Source organism: Galendromus occidentalis, unplaced genomic scaffold (genome assembly GCF_000255335.2).
Source record: "Galendromus occidentalis unplaced genomic scaffold, Mocc_1.1 scf7180000076440, whole genome shotgun sequence".
Taxonomy (NCBI): domain Eukaryota; kingdom Metazoa; phylum Arthropoda; class Arachnida; order Mesostigmata; family Phytoseiidae; genus Galendromus; species Galendromus occidentalis.
This window is the reverse complement of record NW_003804429.1, coordinates 147321-166524: the sequence shown is the minus strand read 5'-3', so window position 1 is coordinate 166524 and position 19204 is coordinate 147321. Positions and strand designations below refer to the sequence as shown.

The 19204-nt window shown below is 51.2% G+C and overlaps 1 protein-coding gene across 1 annotated transcript; it reads left to right on the top strand.

Annotated features, from left to right (window-relative positions):
* Positions 1–5822: 5822 nt before the first annotated feature.
* On the top strand, positions 5823–8604 carry Spred (Sprouty-related protein with EVH-1 domain). The gene is made up of 7 exons (XM_018641996.1): positions 5823–5845; positions 6175–6244; positions 6504–6710; positions 6855–6978; positions 7364–7601; positions 7734–7971; positions 8122–8604. The coding sequence occupies exons 1-7, from the start codon at positions 5823–5825 to the stop codon at positions 8602–8604; spliced, it is 1383 nt and encodes a 460-aa protein (XP_018497512.1).
* The last annotated feature ends 10600 nt before the right edge of the window (positions 8605–19204 follow it).

The window sequence follows — 19204 nt, the reverse complement described above, 5'->3', positions numbered from 1 at the left end:
GCTGGCCAGAATGTACGAGATCATTCAGAGGCAAGATGTCGAAAGCAATCTGAGAGGACCCGAACCTCCATAACATCGAAGCTACCACGAATATTCTCGGCGTCTAACGCTCGGACTGATATAAGCAGAATCGATCAAGTTGGAGTGAGGCTCCGAACAAGTGCTCCCTACGTAGGACGAACTCGATGGGAGGTCACGATAGATTCCGACTCAGACCGGAACGGACAACCAGATAGGAGCCCGCTGCTCGTATTCGAATCATGCTGCTTATACCGCTGGTAGGGCCAGCGGTGGATTGAGTGATTTGCCTTGAAGCAAGTCAAGAGTTACTTCTTCCCCGCAATCGCAGCCTGATCTTGTACATATCACGCATCACGGCAACCCATGTCAAACTAATAATCGAGCTCAGATATGAGTGAGGTGAATGGGAATGAATATCAGGGAGTCAAGCGGATCCCCGCATCGCATGGTTGGTGGGAAGATGCGGCAGTGTAGATGGCAGCTTCATGCCGATGAATGGGGTTATGGGAGAGCTTCTCGATAATGGGTGCGTAACGTCGAGTACGGAGCATGAGCAGCGGCTGTAGCAAAGTTGGCCGGGTGGCTATGGAGAGTTATGGGTGGCGGGTGCGGAAACTTAGTTAGGTTCAGGCTATTTCCTCATCCGGTGGATCTGTTCCTCAAGGTTCGTGAGAAGCGAGCCCACGAACCTTGAGGGACAAATCTGCCTTTTCGGGCCTGGCAACCGATACCTGATGATCTTGTCGACGGCTGTCACTCCGTTATGGACGTGGTCGGAGTTCTGCTGTTCTGCTCGGCATCGAGTCTGGTTTGAATCAAGTTTGAGCCCGCTCATAATGATTCGAGCGAATCGAGTTCACAAAAGCGAATCCCTTCGTATGCTTCACGTATAATTCAGAAGAAAAAAAGGTGAAGAATGTTGAATCATGTGTGAGAGTAATGAATCCAATGTGACCGGTATGTCGTAGGGTCCCTCAGGAGCGGGAGTCTTCATTGCACGCGTCTCCCAGGCTGCTTCGGACATTCTTGGTTTGAGCTTTTGCGTACAGGAACGATCTCGCTTGCCTGGCAGGGCTCTGCGTCCGTTGTAATACGATAAGTTTTCGGGGCAGCGCTCGGAATATATTGCCCCCAGATACCCATCTTCCATCCTCCCTGGATTCATTCTGACAGGACAGCTCCAAGATGGCTGTTCTAGGCGCGAGTCACTTTCACATTCGAGGTCGTACGTGTACGAGTACCGGTACGAGGGTCGAACTCCAAGCTCCACCGCACGATGACCAGAGATATCGGAGAGTTCTCATCCTCACGGAGGGGATCGCCGCCGCCCAAGAACGGGAAATGGAGTAATGAAGTCGAGACCGAGGCATCGTGCGGATTGTGCGCGAGAAATGGGCGAATTTCGTCTCTCCTGCCGGAGAAAATGCCATGTTCGCCCCCGAATCGGTCCGTGAGATGGGAGACGGAGACGCAGCTTTGCTGAGTGACCGCGATTCCTCGGTCTTCCGGAAGACTGTATGACGCTTCAACTTGCTAGCCCGGCGAGGAGCATGATCAACTTACTCGGAAGGAGGCTCCATCGGGATAGGATCCTCCGTCGCCTCTCGTATGAGTCATTCGTAACGGAATATTGTTTCCATGGTTGTCGAATCCTTCGGGACTGTGAGGGTGAGGGGGCGCTGTCGTCTTCGCCAACCGTCGTCGTTGTTTTCTCTGAATCAGAGAGGGTGTAAGATGTCATGAGAGTCGCAGAACGACTTGAGAGACGGATAGGTCGTGACGACTGCTCAGCCTGTGCCTTATGATGCTCATACGTGCTTGAGGACGGAGGAAGAGTCAGGTGCGCGCGTCAGCAGTTGAACTTCCCTACTCGGACAGCCTATTGTGTGGAAACAGTCTCGAGTAGGGCCATCAAGCGGGTGAGGAATAATTTTGGCGCTGGTGGCGTGCAGTTGAAACATTTCTTGTTGAAAAGAAGTCTCCCTTCACTTGGGTATAGCTTCGAAATCTCTCATTCGATAGGTCGACAGTGCCTTGAGGTTTCGATACCCGGCCCTGAAGGCGCGGAGTATATCGAGTGCCCCCGCCGGAGCCAGCGCTGAGAAGACCCCAAACTGCGGAATCAGCCGGAACGACAAAAATGGTCAGTACAATGATAATCCAATGGTACAGAATCCTCAGAGGATCAATCGAACGGTCAGGTTCTAGAGCATCGGTGGAGCTCCCCATGATCCTCCGGTGGCCTCTCAGCATTCCTCTTCAACATCTCTTGACAAGCCGTAAAGCGAGGTCTCCGTCGAGCGTTCGAGAGGCATCTCGGCCGGAAGAAGTTATCGACTCCTCCCGGACACGAGAAGCTCCTGGAAAGGGAGCTTCATACTGGATACACTTAACATTGACATTGTTTCATTTTACTCGTCGATACCGTACGTTTTTGAGCGCGACGAATCGACTCCTCTCCACAGTACGCACCCTTCCTCGATGCTCTCACTTCAGCCGAAACCGAGCTCCTGGTACCAGGTCATTGGCTACCCGCGGAGATTTTCTTGACGAGACTGTCTGAGCTTCTTCATCTACACTCATATAAATTGAGAGACCTCATCCACCTGATTCCCCGAGTCTGCCCCGGCGTCGTGGAGTTCAGGACCTTCAGGGATCCCGAGAGTCGCTTACCAAGCTACTTCGTCAAATCGGTGAGTTCTCTCCCGCCGAACCGCGCGTGATCGAGTTCTGTCGATACGGCTTCGTATCTTTCCGAGTGGATTCTCGTCCATTATGTGTCCGAAAGAGTAGATTTTCGTGTTAACTCGGCTTCTTGACGTTGCAGATGATCATGCCGAAAAAAAATACCGCGGTTATCCTCTGAGAGCGGAGATCGAGGAGACTGCCTCGGTGAAGGATTCATCACGGAGAACTTCGGTCAAGTTCTCGATGCTTCCAGCGCACGCGGGAGCGATGGGTAATTGGAAGCCTCTGGAAATATCCAACATGAGCGCCGCGCTGCGCGCAGGGAAAGGCTGCGTCGCCGCTCCCTCCGATTTCGTCCTCGGTGATTGTCAACACGAGGCCGCCGTAGAGGGGGAAGCGAGTGACGAATGGTGAAACGTCAAGAGACGGATCAGAAGAATTTGAACATAAGGAACGATTTTTCGGATCGACGATGAATTGGTGGTATATGAGATCTATCAAGAAAGGATCCTGTATGGAATGTTTGGCATGGAGTGTTTTATCTTGGCGTATCTCTGTTGTTCCCTCTCTGACTTCCCGATTCCCCCGCAAATCGAGACCATACGCATAATGTTTTGCCGTAGGATCCCGTCTACGGCAAGACGGAGCTTTATACGGAACCTGCGAAATACGCGGATCGATGTGTCCGTGCGGCCTCGAGCGCGTCCTCGTCTCCGCGAAAAGCCGGGACTCGAGTGAGCGGGCTCGCAGCCGCTTCCTCTTCCGCGGCGTGCGCTGTTCCGCTTTCTTCTGGAGGCCGTTCGAATTTGAACTCCATGTCCGCCATCGACGGTCACATCCATTCTGCATCGTATTACCACTCACTCAACTCGAAGAGGAAAGCCTGCCCGTCTCGAGTTTTTGAGAGCTTCCCGTGTGTCGGACAGCCCGTTCATTTAATTCATCTTCGAGGGAAGATCGATGTGGGTCGCTCGAAAGGGAACAGATTTCACTGTGGAACCCAGCGTATAGACACCCGGATCAAACGAGGTCTTCGATCGAGGATAGCTCCAGAGGAATTTTTTCCCAGGCAGCTAGGTGCGAGGTCGGTGGCGGGTCCAAGAATCCTCCGAGGGCACGGGGGCAGTCAAAACAGTCCCGACGCCTCTCACCTACTTCTCACGAATTCTCAGGAGGCTGAATCAGCAGTTGCCCATATTGTACACGGATCTGACCGGAGGACCAATCGCTAATTCGCTAAATCCGTGGATGACTAGAGGAGGAGTCGCTGTTACTGACACTTCCCGAGAGATCATGCATCGATTAAGTCATTTGAGTTTCTGGCGCCGATACAATCGTGTAGATCAATCTGAGATGACAAGTGCTGTCGAGCCCACCGTGACAGATTTCCATCTCGCGCTCATTCTCTTATCCGTATACGATGACTTCCTCAGAGAGAAGATGCGCACCCAGACGGAATTTCCGCCACTCAAACGGGAATCGGCCGCGCGCAGCGGCGCGTAAAACAGTTTTCATGCTCATTCCGAGGGACGGAGTGAATGGAGTACGATATGAATGAGTCGAGAATCGTAAAGGGAAAGTGCGCGTAACCCATTTACGTCTCGTCTACAGCGTCTCTCTCCCCTCTGAAGGTGGCACTCGAAGCCGCCGTAGCCGCAGCCGCTGAGATCGGAGGAAAAGAGCTCCGGTGTTGCCGCTACCGAAGCCCGTTGGGGGTGTCCTCCAGCTTGGCGGTGGATGTCACGCCGACGGTAGCATCGCACAGACGGTCACGGATATACGGACCGACGACCTCAGTCGGGATCGACAGACAGGCGAGCGGGCCGAGGGGCAGGCGGGCGGGCAGGGGAACAGCCGGCAAGCATCGAGTTGCGAAGGAAGGAGCGCGCGCGAGCGGATCTCGATGCCTCCGGGTCGGAGGTTGTTTGGAAAAGCCGCCTCACTGAGTCACAGGCTACGTCGTCGTCGTCGTCGCTTCCTCGTACAGGGTATACGAAACGCGATGTAAGGACGCTCGAACGTATTGCGCCGTCATTGAGCTCGCTGCCTGGCTGTCTGCCCGCGCGGGTGGGCCGGCGGGCTGCCTTACAGGGGAGGGATGATTGTCTGGAAGATACGCAGGAGGCCCCCCAGCGGCTGGCAGGAGGCCGCTCACCCGCAAGGAGGTTGGACTCTACCGGGTTTGTCGAAGAGGCGGCGGCGGTAGCATCGAATACGTACCCTCCGTGCACGGTGGCGGCGGCGGTAGCGGCGGCAACCGAGAAGCAGCAGAGAGTGTGGCTCGGTATGTGTGCCTTGTCCATGTATGAGCGTATGTGAGTGTAGAGAGGCAGCAGCAGCAGCAGCATACAGGGAGCCCTGCCCTAGTGTACGAAGTCGTAGTCGGCGACGGAATAAGCCGAACTGATCTCACGCGATTGGGCTTAAAAGCTGTTTTGACGTTCATAGCCCGTACTCGGATCGTCATTAGCCACATGGCCCATCCAGCTCACCTCCGAACGACGATTTGAACTGTCAATCGGTCGATTTCGTCCACCCGTGACTTCAGTCGACCCACGACTGGCGAGCATCTATCTGTTGATCAGCCAACCGGAGACGTTGGTCGGTTCTTCCGTCCGATTATCCATCGAGTCGAGGATGTGTTCTCCAGCATCCACTCCCCCCGAGTCGAGACGGAGACGATAGCCTGCAGGACACGAAAACAGAGGGAAGGAATTCTGGAATGTCACCTCATTGACTACTCGAACAGTCTCGTCGTTCCCGAACGATACTGGCGTGAATACGAACTCGGACTTCTTGCTCGACATGAATGGGCTAGACGGGATCATTCTGCTCAAGGCTCGTCAGACCGAGCTACCAACCATTGCTCAATTGGATGATCGAAGGATTGTGAGCTTGATTCGATCGCAATCGTGAACGGAAGTCCACCATCGGTCAGTCGCTGTTCCGACGGACGATTCGGGGATAATAATTATTCTGCTCGGAAGGAAGGCCTGGAAAAGAAGTGTTGTCGAGGAATGGTGTTCCCAATGAAGAACGGATGTGTACGATGAGAGGAGTGCCATTCGCGTGGAAACTCGTCACATCGAGGCCCACCTGACGGCTGAGCAGACATGTCAAGCGAGCCCTCAGACGGGTGAGTATTCGCCTTTCGATATCGTCATAGGATTGCGTTTCGAGCCCCCTGGCTCCTCCGAGCCACGGAACGCCGTGCCAAAAGGGCGCGTATCTCTCATTTGGTGCAGGCTCGGTCGATTCTGCGGACAATACCAGGCCTTAAGCTTCAGTCATGACGATTCCCGGCAGCTGATGAGTGCCAGATAATCGGCAAAGTAATGGAGAGGTCCGCACGACGAATCGAGTTCGAATGTCTTTCTTAGGAAAGGAGCTGCTCCATCGAAGCGGGGTCTCGAAGGGGTGCTCGGGTCGTCCTTAGCGGGAATACTGAACGACGTCTCTTTGCAGGAATAACACCAACTGCCTGATCCGGGTTCGCGCCCAAGTTATGGTGCGCGATGACTCCACCGGAGGATGGGTGAGTTTGACAGGCCTCGAGAACGGGCGCCGCTAACTATGTCAGAATTCTCTTCGTTCGCTTCCATCGCCTCTCCTTGACGATAGCCGGGAAAATTTGCTCCCGATATCCCATTTCTCTGGAAAAAGTTAAGGTCTTCCTCATCTGGCAGTATAAGTCGAAGTTACCTCATCCCCCTTGTTCAAAATGCCGAAAAAGGAGCTTGCTCGACAATGATGATGATCAGATGTGCGAATGACACCGTTATTTTTGGTCTCAGGTTCCTCTGGGCGGAGGCGGGCTCTCGCAAGTGTCTGTTCGCAAGAAGCTCTCGCTGGTTCCGCAGGAGGAAAATACTTCCGGTCCGAATCAGGGCAGTTGTAATTACACAAGCTACAAAACCGATTACCAAATCTATGGTAAACGGATCAGCGATCAAAATGTCGTTCTATCATGCGGTATAAACAAAGACTTCCTCTACAATAAGGTTAGTTCCCACGCAGCTCCGGAAATTTTCAGTAATTCATCAAACGCGAAGGGGAGACGGTGCTGCTCGGATAAGCATCGGAAGCGGGAATACATATACTCTCGCCAGCGGCAGGATTATCATTATTATTATTCAAATTTCAAGGTCATGCCAACATTCCACCACTGGCAGAGTGGGGAGAAGAAATACGGGTTGACGTTCCAGACATCTTCTGACGCAAGAGCTTTCGACCACGCCGTTCATGCAGCCGTCGATGATCTTTTCGAACGTAGGTTCCCCTCAATACAGATTCCTCCGCGTCTCCTTTTTCCCTACCCCGTCGTCGGTTTTTCTTTCTCAGTTCGAACAATCGCTCGCTTCATATCCGGGGAGGATGAGGAACTCAGATTCCCTTCCCTCGGATATGCTGCTCACTGACTAATGAATATCTATGCTTTCCCATGCACCTCGACGAAAATCTTCCCTGCTATTGCAAATCCGTGAGTATCATCATATTGATGTTCATTTGTGAGCGTCAAAGCGGATTCCACGGGCTTGTACCAGTGACCGGGAGTGAGATCCCTCGCTGACTCCACTCAATGAATCTATTCCAGATATCGCCGATAATCTTCCCCGTCAATTCCTTGCTGCTATGGACTCCTTTCAATTTGAAGATGATGTATTCATGTCGCTTGAGCTTCCCACGGCTTCGCCGTCCGCCGGGATGACTGCCGCGGGTGCGGATCGCGCGGCTGGTCCGGCAAGCGCTTTCTCGAGACATCGGCTCCCAGTCCACACAGTCAGTGCCCCGATTCCGTGCGGAGGTGGCCCGAATCCGAGCATGCTCGGATCTACCGTGGGAAATATCAATGGCGGCCATTTCCACAGGATAAACTACCTAAACCCGCCGAGGTGAGTCGCGAGAGCCCGAATTCGACGTCGCTGTAGATCGAATGCATGGATTTCCCTGTTAAGCCTCGCAGGGCTTTAATTCCTCGGCGCGGATATCGATCCCCGCAGCTGAATCGTACTCCTCCGTCGCAGAGCTGTACCAGCGCCACCATCTGTTGCATCGATCAGCTCAGTGTCGGGGACGAGTTTCACGGGATCTCCATCTCCTCCCCTGCCGCCTCCACCGATGTTCCCTCCAGCCTCGTCGACACCGGATAGGGAAATGAGAGCCGATAGCAATTCTCTAAGCAGCCATCACAGTACTTACAACTACGGACATTCAACTGCTCAAACCGATTTTTGTTTCGTTGACAGCAACACAGTACAATCGGTGGGTTCCTTGTGAATGGGTACCCGATTTCACGGATATCTCAAGCAGATGATGAACTCATCCACTCTTTTTGATTCGGTCAAATATTCTCTCACGCTGAGAGATGAAAAATCCGATCCTGGGAATGTCTAAGAGATGGGACTCTTTCAGAGCCAACCGGGCACCGGCGGTGGATGCGGGAAACCGGCGTTGCCGCTCCCGTCTAGATCGCCTTCGACGTTGCCGCTCCCGATAAAGAAGAAGGGCGGCAAACCCGGTCGGGGGAGCGACGATTCTACATTCAGGAGATGTCGGCACTGTTTAGCGGATTTCTCCGTGGAGGATAACCCACGCGGAGTTTGCAACAACGGTCCGGATACAATCAGGGCTATCATCGAGCACGTAACGTGTCACATCTGTGCCCAGAGACTCGTATACACTTGTGTGGGTGACGAAGACGACGACGATGAAGACGAGGATTCTGGTCAATTTCTGCGACGGAAGCTAAAACGCTGGGCCGCGTTCACCGCCTTGAGTTTCGTTGCGCCGTGCCTCTGTTTCTATTTTCCGTTAAAAATATGTCATCACTACGGCAAGTCCTGCGGCTTGTGCGGGGCGCGCCACGAACGCGATAGCGGTCGATGGGGCTCATAGATGTTATCGCTCGCACTATTCCAAATGAATGATTACACTTACGCCAAAGATTATTTCATGGAGGACGCCTTGGAGAACGTCGAAGGGTAACTTCTGGGGATACGGACTCCGACAGCGTTGTTCTCACCGGCATCGGGGCTAGCATCGCCGTCTCATTCTCCGGCGGAGGATTCCTACAAAATTCCTCCTCATTCAATTCCATGGGCGAGAACGCTGCGAATCAGATCCGAGTTCCTGGAGAGTGAGAGCTTGATCCCGGTTTCTTCTCGTCGATCGTCGCGCTGGTCGCTGCTACCCTCGCTCCGGGTCCCGGTCTGATGTAAATGAGAAATTGAGGTTCGATCATCGAACGATGGAGTCGCTCCAACTCACCAGAAACCTCGACGAGGTAAACCGATTCAAGCTTCTCCGATCCTGCAGTCGGCATCATGTATATCTCGCAAATACGGGGTAAGGGGAAACAGAATGAGCTCGACAGAATCCGTCGTGACCCGAGCATGTTTCGAGGAAGAAGCTCGATGTCTCTTTGCGGAGGCTCTCAAAGATCCAGTTGGATTTGGGCTGGTCGATCGAAAATGCGAGCGTGGATTGTATTCTTCAATGCAGCAGAGCGATCGGCAGAAACAACAAATCAGCAATCAAGCCATCCAAGGACCGGAAATCAAGTTTTGAGAAACTAACAGAATTCCGTCGGTGGAGCCGCCGAATACTGCCGAACTCGATGCAAAATTCTAATTCCGCGATCGTCGGATTAGGCGAGTTGGGTCATCTTGCTTTGCTGATTTGTTGATGACACCCGTATCGCATTAGAAATGCGACGCATGAACGGCATTCAGGGACGAAACTTCTGCGGCAGTCGGTCGCCGAAAACTGAGAGAGCAGTGAGGCAGCCGGCGACTGTCAGTCAGCTGTGATGACGTCGGTCGAGCAGTCTCACGCGTGACATTCTCGGCTAGAGAACGCAACCTTATACGAGGGAAGGGGAATTTGCTTCGACGTCGAGTCGGTGGCGTGCCAGCCAGTGAAACAGTCTGCGCGTACTGCTCCAAGCGAATGTCGACGAGTCCACGCAGTGAATGTTAGAACTCGTGATGCTCAAACCCCCAGATTGCTCCATAAGCAAGCCGAGCAACAAAGCAAGCTGTCATACCCTGGCAGAGCCTCTAAGTGTGATAATGATGTGTCGCGTATAATATCAAAGCAAAGCCTACGTACGGAAGTTAGATAACCCTCGATGAGAATCATCATGACAGAACATCAATCAGTCAAGCCGTCGAATCGTTCCATGGCCTCTCGTCGCAGGTCGAGGCTGCGGGAGTAATATCGGCACTCCGGTGTTCGGTGTAGAGCTAGAATCAGGCCTTCCGTTCACCGTCGATTATTTCAAAATGCTAGGAGAGCTCATGCGGACTTTCCCGGACTCTTCCGGAACAATACACCCTCCAACCCCCTCGACTCATATTTCCGCCGCCGCGCCGGTGATCATTGATTCGAAAATCCCGAGAAGCAATCTGCGCGGTCTCACTTTCGAGGCATTCGAGCCAAGAGCGAGGATTGTAAGCATATCAAGTCGCCTTGGCTGTTTCATGGAGAGCCGGAGTGAATTCTTTCTTTGTAGTCTCTCGGGAACCGTTGCCGAACGATCATATTCTGCCCCTCGAGGTTCGACAGACAGCTGCAGCTCATTGTAAGAGCATCTCGCCTTGGCTGTCCACTCGCTTCATAGTTATCGCCGATGCTCCCAGACGAAATTGAATGATGAGATTCCTCGAAGGGATTGCGCGGTCCCCATCTGCATCCCGAGCACGGTCACGCGCTGAGCTCTCCGCAATCCGTCGAGAAAGCCGCAATCACTTGATGAGTTCTTTCATCGCTGCGATTACCCTGGAGCTCCATAATCCGACTTCTCCACTTCTGCTGTTCTTGGAGCCATACGCCGGAATCGCGCTCGTATTCCCGCTAACGATACAATGCCGTACAAAGGAAATTATAATTGCGGCTAGTCCTGGACGAGGAACCCGAACCTCAAGAATCCCCCGTAGCCCCGGGACTTCCGAAATTCTGATCATCTATCAACTAATCATTGACGTTTGCCAAGATTGATCGCTACTCTGGAAATTCTCATCTTCTGTCGGCAGGATTCACTATGAAACTACGATCAGGAGATCGCCGCGTAATTCCCGTCGTTTCCTTGGGATCGCCGTTCTTACTCAAGCCATGGAAAGACCCTATAGCAAACGAGGTATTTGGATGATGTTCCGAAGTTCTGCTCCGATTTCATCAGCTCCGCAGCAAAGCCACTTCAGCTGTTGAGCGCTGGAGCAGCATTGCTCTCCTAAAGGGATTCACTGAGCTGAAAAACTCCATGCGACCGGCATTCTCCCTTCTTAAGCGCTTCTTGTTCTGATTCAATTCTGTTCGGATACGGCAGCGTCCTCAACAGAATGCTTGATCAGGATCCTTCAAAATCATTATAAAATGTGAAGGCTTCCTCCCTGTGTCCGATCACCTCGGAATCCGTCTGACGTTCCTGTGGATCGCAGTTGAATCATCCTCCGATTCTCTGGAATACTCGACCTTCCGGTGAGCCTATGATCTTTCGCCACGGGCGGGGTTTTTCTATTTTTCCCCGCTCCGACCCCACCGCAGAACGCCTCAAGGGCCTGTGGCTCGGGGTTCAGGTACCGGAATTCGGTCGGCGATGGCCCGAGGAAGCTACTCGAGCATTCAGCTTAAATGCGGTTGGCTCCCGTTGGGAACCCTGAGGGACCTCTACGTCAACTTTGAGGAAGTTATACGGGAACCCAGAGGAGATATTATTTCATGAATGCTCCGAGAAAAACACGCAACGCTCACATACGGACCGCTTAAAGCATCCTTCCATTCGTCGGTTGTCCTCTGGAAGAGACGAATGAGATTGCTGCGTCACTGACTGACGAGAGCATCATTCGAAGTTATGCTACACACCCGATATCCATCGGTTTGTATAAATTGTCTGTAAAGTACAACATTAAGTACCGATAGGCAGTTTTCATTTGTTCATTGCCACAGCTCACCTCTTCCCTTGTATGAGAAATGATTTGAACCGTCGTGGGTACGATTTCGAGGCCGTCCTCGAGTGTGTTGCAATTAAAACGACTGATCATAAGGCGGCATAGCCTCACAATGCAGATTCGATGTCAAGCGGACGATGGGTGGGAGCTCATAATTGCATCTTGACGTTGAATATACAAAGGTGGACTCCGAGCGATATCGAGCAAACATGCAACTGCATGCGAGAAGCATCAGGACTCAATTATACACAATATATATATTTATAAGTAGAAAAGTAGCCTACTCTTCCCTCGAGACAAAACAGAACCCGGACATACCTTGAGGCACGAGCCGACTTCGGTATTTGACGAAAGAGTTACGTATTGCTGTATGAAGACTTGTTATATAAGAAACAGAGGTTCAAATCTGAACGGTACGGTTCCCTAAGATTCCGCGAAGCATCGCGTTCTCTTCAGTGGCTAAACGTGGGAAAGATTAGATCGGATCTTCTCTCACTCGCGATTAGGCTCTCCGAATGGTAGTGTGAATTACTGTTTTCAAGATTATCCATGCTCCTGAGGTATCCGACACTCCGGCTCCGAAGGAGCTGGTCTATAATGCCGCTAGCGAGACACACGATCTTGAAGCGACAGCCTTACTCTCCGAGAGAATTGTTACGATCGATTGCTCGATCCTGAGACATACATTCGCAGTCGAGAGTCACTCAACCACAAATTAGGGAGCTGTCACTCTGACATATGGAGAGAATCCAAGCATTATCGTTATCGTATCCAGTGATGTTGATCTATTGCTCTCTGGAGGCTGAGCTCTGGATAGCTGAATCGGAGTCCGTTCAAGACCTCCTCACAAAAGACACAGAGATCAGAATCAGGCGGTGTATAACGCCTGTTATTTTCACTTTCGCTCTTAAATACGTCATAGGACGGAAACGTTAGGAATGCTTCTGACATAAAAAAGGAACGTCTTCACGATTTACTACTTGAAGTGTTGAATCTTATCTCATTCCTCACAACAATAGCAAAGATAGATCGACGTAACATTAACGTCCCGTAAACGTTACTGATCGCCTTATCGATTGACGATAAGGTCGACGATGACTGGATAATTGCTTTCGTTGTTGTTGATCGAGCTGGAAGGAAGGTGGAGAGAGGGACAAATATTCGCAAGCAAACAGGAGGGCTCGACCACAATGGTTGTTGATGAAAATCGACGTAATCTATCTATATCCAACCAAAGTTGATACCCAAGTGATATCAATTCACACTTCCGAACTGGAGAAGATTTCAATTATCGAATGAGTGCCGAAATGAAGTCTCAGACAAAATACAGAGCAGGAAACAATAAACCGATCGACGGCTCACCGATACAGTTTCTGTTGGCTTGAGTGAAGCAGTCAAGAGAAGATATTTTATTGAGCGAGCATTGTACATTTGTAAATTAGAAATATACCGAATATCGAATGGCGAACATACGTTGGGAATAAATATTATAGCAATTATCAGTGTTCAGAAGAAGAGTGTCTCTATACGGGGTCAGGTATAATCAGCTTCCTCCGCGGCTCGAAAGTCAGAGGATGGGCTGAACTCCAGGAATCATGTGGAGGAACAAAACGTATGACACAGCCTTCGAATCATCTAGCGGCTCCCGTATCTTGGCGTATAGGAGCCGCAGCGCAGGACTAATTACACAGCCCGACAGCCAAATCGTTACAACGAAAGTGATGGCTATTTCGGGGTAAACCGGAGGCGCTGAAACCGAATTTCTTAACAGACTTTCTCTATCAGGTCCAGTTTTTCTGAAATTTCAATTTTTCGATTTCTTGCTATTTTTCGTCCACAAAATTCTCTAACCCCGCTCCTGAGTGGACTAGATCGATGAAACTTCGGTGGCGGATAGAGCTCGGTTAGAGCTATTCCTGGCCGAGTTTTGGTGCGATTCGTAACAATGGTCTCCGAGCTAGAGGCATCGGAAACTCAAAAAAAGAAGAAAAAAGTGGGCGAGGGGCCTCTTGGAAAGCACTTGACAAAAAAACTAGGACCCTCGAAGCCGTCTACCCTCGACACTCTGATAGAGGAGGCTTTTACGAACATTTTAAGACCAAGCAGAGCGAAATCGGTCGATCCATTCAGTTTCTATTCATGATTTACTCGAAAAACCGAAAACGTCCGATTTCACTTGGAGTCGATCAATCCGCATCAAATCGAGCCGTCAGCGATTGCCTAGAATGTGGTCGACCAGAGGCTTCCCTCATCAGGTTCCAGCAATAGTCTGCCATCATAGACTCATCCCTCCTCCCTAGATGGCGACTCACGAAGGACCCAAAATTCATTGAATCGATGAACCCGGAGGATGCCGCCGCCTGGGAATCCTTCGTCTCAGTCGCCACGAATTTCTTTGAGAACACGAGAGCTTCCAACTACGTGGAGTTAATGCAGAGACTTCTAGAAAGCTTCCGCGTTCTTGGATGTAGAATGAGTATCAAGGTTCACTGTCTCCACGCTCTCCTTGATCACTTTCCTGAGAATTTAGGGGCGATGAGCGACGAGCAAGGCGAAGGGTTCCATCAGGACATCAGCACCAGGGAGGAGCGATATCAAGAGAGGTGGGATGAGTCCATGGTGGCAGACTATTGCCGGAACATCCTGAGGGAAGCCTCTGGTCGACCACATTCTAGACAATCGCTGACGGCTCGATTTGATGCGGATTGATCGACCCAAAGCGAAATCGAACGTGGATGTTACGAATGTCACGAATCGCACCAGAATCGGCCAGGTATAGCTCTAACCGAGCTCCATCCGCCACCGAAGTTTCATCGATCTAGTCCACTCAGGAGCGGAGTTAGAGAATTTTATAGACGGAAAAACGATAAATTGAAATTTCAGGAAATGAACTTGATAGGAAAAATCAGATAAGAAATTCGGTTTCAGCGCCCCCGGTTTACCCCGTAATAGCTATCACTTTCGTTGTAACGCGACAAGTTTATTTTTTTGTCGGGCTGTGTTATAATCCTATCCTATCCGTAGAAGCACATTCGATCGCTTCAGCCTCGGAGATGATTCGTTGCGGCCGCGTGCTCACCGCAGACGCAGTCTCGTGGCCGTGTCGCGACCACCAGCTGACCGCTAAAAAACCATGAGCCCCAGGCTCGGTGGCTTCTCCGCCGCAGAATCGACACAGGTCATCGACTGAGTGTTTCGAAGCCCAACGTGAGAGCCGACAACGGGGCCTATCGGAGAGCGTCTGCGATCGAAACCCTCCGGTTTCTAACGTCCTCCGAGCTTCTCCTTCGGCATGAGGCATGAAAGCCAGTGGCGAGCCCCCCCCAAGATCTTTTTCCGGCCCATTGGTCTTCATGATGAGGCACATCATGATCGGTGGTTGGCCCCCACCAAGACAATGGCCCTGCCTTCCCCCTCTGCGAGAACAAATCTTGGTTACGCGCCGGATGAGAGCCTCGTGGAATCGCCAGAGGAGAGACTACCAGAGGCACGTTCGTAGTGCGGGAATGATGAGCTGGCTCTTGGAGTTTTAGCGTAATAACGTTTATTAATAGTTCATCCATTTGTACTCCATCATCTCCTCTGATCTGCAGTACATGATATCATTGGGAACGAGGCTTAGTCTTCGTTCAACTCGTTTTGTTTTCTCGCTCCATTGGTTTCGATCGACACGGTCACCACCATTCTCGCAACCTAAGCCTTCATCATCGCATCTGATTATTTACACAAAGTCACATTCTTCTTCATCGTGGTTCTTTCATCATCATCATCACCCTCGTAATTATGTTTACCTTAGTCAATCAGTTGCCAGCATTCTAGCGAACGAGCGAGGAGCTAGCGATTGATAACCGTCAGCATCCCTTTTTTCTCATGTGTTTTCACTTATATCTATCCTCCATTCGCCTACGATCGATATCAATCATCGTCTTCTTCGTCATCCTTATATAATCAACGCCATTGATCATGATCATTACCGGTCTTGTTCATCCTATTCGCTTCCGTCAATCATCTCTCGAATTCCATTTGGAGTCACGGTATGTAAGAGCCAAAAAAGGGGAAGATCAAAGAAAATCACAAGGGGGGTATTTCCGCTCTGAACGTTTTCATCATTGATGATTGATTGACAACTAATAGGTCGATTATTCTCGTAATTGAGAGACAGATCGATTCTCTATCTGTCTGTCTGACTGACTCACTTACTGCTCGAGGGAAGATAAACGAGGCTCGGCCTTGCGCCGGCTCTCTACGGGGGTGGCCTTCGCCGAAATATCCCCAAAAGCGGAGAAGATGCGGAAGGGTATCACATCATCGCAACCCTCGAGATCGCAATCTCGAGGTCTCGCCGTCGGAGTTTGCGGGAGTCGACCATTCCGATGTTCCTCAGACTTCTCCCATGCGACACCATCCTCAGTTCGCAGTTCTTGGGTCTCAAACTCCGTTTTTTGTATGGAATCGTTTGTTGATGCCTAAGACACTCCTCGCGCAGAAGCCCAGATGAAGGTCTACGATCGTCCGCTACGAAGCCTGGTCCGACGCCGATCTGCCAACACGAGCGCAGAGTCTCTGTTTGGAGATGTGAGCTTGTTCCGATGGTTGGTGTTTTTGGTTCACGACACATGCACGAGATGGCATTCGCCATTTGTGGGTTATGATTCTCTTTCTCCAAGTCTACCAGCCGATTCTCATGTGATCGATCCGTGCTTCTCAGGAGCACTAAGATCGCGAGTCGAGAAGGAGGAGATGACGCTATGTATGTACAGTACTCGAGGAAATATCGGAGAGAAGAAAACTCCAGATTTTTTCCTTCGAACGAAGCTAGAAGACAATAGATGTCGACTGGACACCTTCTAGAGCTTGGAGATGATTGGAAAGACTTCGTGGTGTGAAGTTCTCGCTCAGATCGCCTCAGATCTCGTGCGGAAAACCGTCAGGCGGACGTGGCATGGAGCTTTGTGTTTTCGGGCGATTGAAACAATTAACAGTTTTTGAAAGGACAGGGATTTGTCCGGTTGTCGAGACCGGAAGCACACGAGCTGAACGGACAATTTTCCGCCTGCTGCACGCAAACTGATTTGTGAGTATTCCCCGTTGTGGCCTCGGTACAATAGTTGAGAGATTGAATGTCTGCTCTCTAAGTGAACACTGAGTTAGGGGAACTGTTCGTGATCGTGGCTGTAGAGGGACCGAAATCGTCCTGGGCACATGTCTGTCGTCGAGGTACTCGCCAAGGTCACCATCGTCCGTTCTTGTGAGTCTTGCTCTTCTAGTCAACGTTGCTGTATGTTGTAGAATTAGACAGATCCCTGCTTGTTGTCAACGCCCGATATCTCTTGTCGTGTTCTCATAATCTCGTAAATCTTCAATCCCTCTTATTGTTATCTGCGGAATCCAACGCGGCGTCGATGTCGTTGCCAAGATGAGGGCGCTCTCATCTTCGTCGTGTTTCATCCGCCTTCGATTGAGGTTATGTGGTCGTGAGGATTGATCGGATCTAGTGCAAGTTTTGGTTTTCTTCTTTTAATCGGAGCAACTCGAGGAACGGTCGGACTTCCTGACAGCATTAGGAATCCAATCTCCGACGATTCAGGCGACGCGAAGGTGGAGCCTTCACTAGCGACAGAAACCGTCGGATTCCTCCGTTAAGTTGCTGCGATATCCCTCGCGAAGCGTCCGAGCGCTAGAGAAATGGCGGGGAGCACTCTGCACGAAGCCAAGTGCTCCCTCGAAATATGGGGGAGGCGAGAGCGATAATCGCGGGAAACTCGGCAGAAAAAAAAATATATGTAAATATCGAACGAATATGTATTCATATCATCATTTAGAGTAAAACTGACTTGAAAACGAGCCGAACACCTGAGCCTTCAGCGAGACCCAGCAGCGCACGGGATCATCCGTCGGATCATACGAAGATCCCGGATCGATCGAAATGTGGGCAGTCTCTCATCTTTTTTTTCTCCTCATCCACATCGAGGCGCGGCTCCGATCAGCTTCAGAATCTGAGGTGTTCTCGATCACGCTGCCGAGGCTCCTTGCTCCCGTCGGCATCACTGCGAGCGGAGTTCTGGCGGAAGGCCTTAGATAAGTTTTGAAGTGTGGGTTTAAGTTCATGAAGCGAGTCAACAGTCGCATCGACGAATCAGTCGACGAGTGGCGGCGTCGAGGACACGGGAATCTTCCCTGTTTCGTTCCTACCCCGGTTCCAGCTCGACCAATGCCTGCAAACTTTGAGCAGGTGACAATAGTAACTTTCGCTGAGATGCTTTCGCGCAGGCTCCTCTCCGACACCGCCGCCGACGTCGTCGTCGTCGTCATCAGCAACCTCATCATCAACATGGTCTCTTCGCCTCGGCGCTAATTACCATCATCCTCACTGTCTTGATCTCCATCATCATGATTCAAATTCACCATCGTTTCAAACAACAACAACAACTGTTGTGCGGGCGATAGGACGTTCGTTCTTTGTCTGTGAATTTCAGCCTAAAGAAGCTGTGTTCAGATTGTGTCAAGCTTGTCGCCCTAGTCATCGGTCGGCAAGACGGCCCCATAGGAGACGATCGATTATTATTGGGTAGATCGCGAATCATCGATTAATCGATCGATCAATCAACGAGTCGGCCGCAGCCCTAATGATCCAGAAATCACGCTAAATGCGAGATGAGAGATGCGAGACAGATCCCGATTGGGAGCGTCGCGATCAACCCCTGGGTTGGCGGACGAACTCAATGTTATTCAAGTTCGGGCCAACAGCTGATGGACGAGCTCACCGGCCGAGACCGTCCTCCGAATATTCTCTAATTTCGTGGAACCACTCGCCCACCAGACGTCGGGGCTCAAGCGAGACCCGAATAAGAAAGACTCTGAATAGACCCCCTTGAGCTTGGTAGGGGGATCCGTCGCCCCCTCGGAGAGCTGAGTGACCAATCGATCGAGCAATCACGAGATATACGTATTGGAACCTCCATTGCCCAATGAGTCGATCAGCCTCCCGATAGATGGAGACACGTAGCCGGGGTCGAATGGAGTGATTTCCACAATAATCCCAATTTAGGGTCGCTGATAGAAGGATCATTAAACGATCGGAAGATGCATCTCTCCCATAGAGTGCCCTGCTTTTTCGTCCCAGGAACGGTTACTTAGCGAAGATTATTTAGCGAGTTGCAACACCGCGCCGTCGGCGCTCGAGCAGGCAGAAGGGCCTCCGATCCGCGAAATTTTCGAATGGCGTTAGTGAGGCCATGAGCAATCGGACTGAGGCATTTTCTCCTCGCGATCGAAGCTCGGGTTCGGATGAGCTCCACAGCAACCGCTGAATCATTCCTAAATATTCCCACGATAAGTCTCCTGTTCGTCACCCACCTCCGCTAAAATCCTCGTTTGTCTGTCGATCGATGTTTCCCGGAGTTTTTTTTCGTTTTTCATCTTTTCGCGTCTTCTGGTTGAATCAATCCCGTGATTTGAGTTCCCCTCACCGAATCGGGTCCACTGTCTGCTCCTCCGTCTTCGCCACGTTCTCCACACATCTTCGATATCAACTATTTTTTGCATGT

What these genes read in the sequence shown, in the direction of transcription:
- Spred (XM_018641996.1), top strand. Translation starts at nt 5,823, where the DNA reads ATGTCAAGCGAGCCCTCAGACGG. An exon ending in CGTCGATGATCTTTTCGAAC is followed by an intron (nt 6,979 to 7,363) that starts GTAGGTTCCCCT and finishes TTCAATTTGAAG; the next exon opens with ATGATGTATTCATGTCGCTT. An exon ending in AACTACCTAAACCCGCCGAG is followed by an intron (nt 7,602 to 7,733) that starts GTGAGTCGCGAG and finishes CCTCCGTCGCAG; the next exon opens with AGCTGTACCAGCGCCACCAT.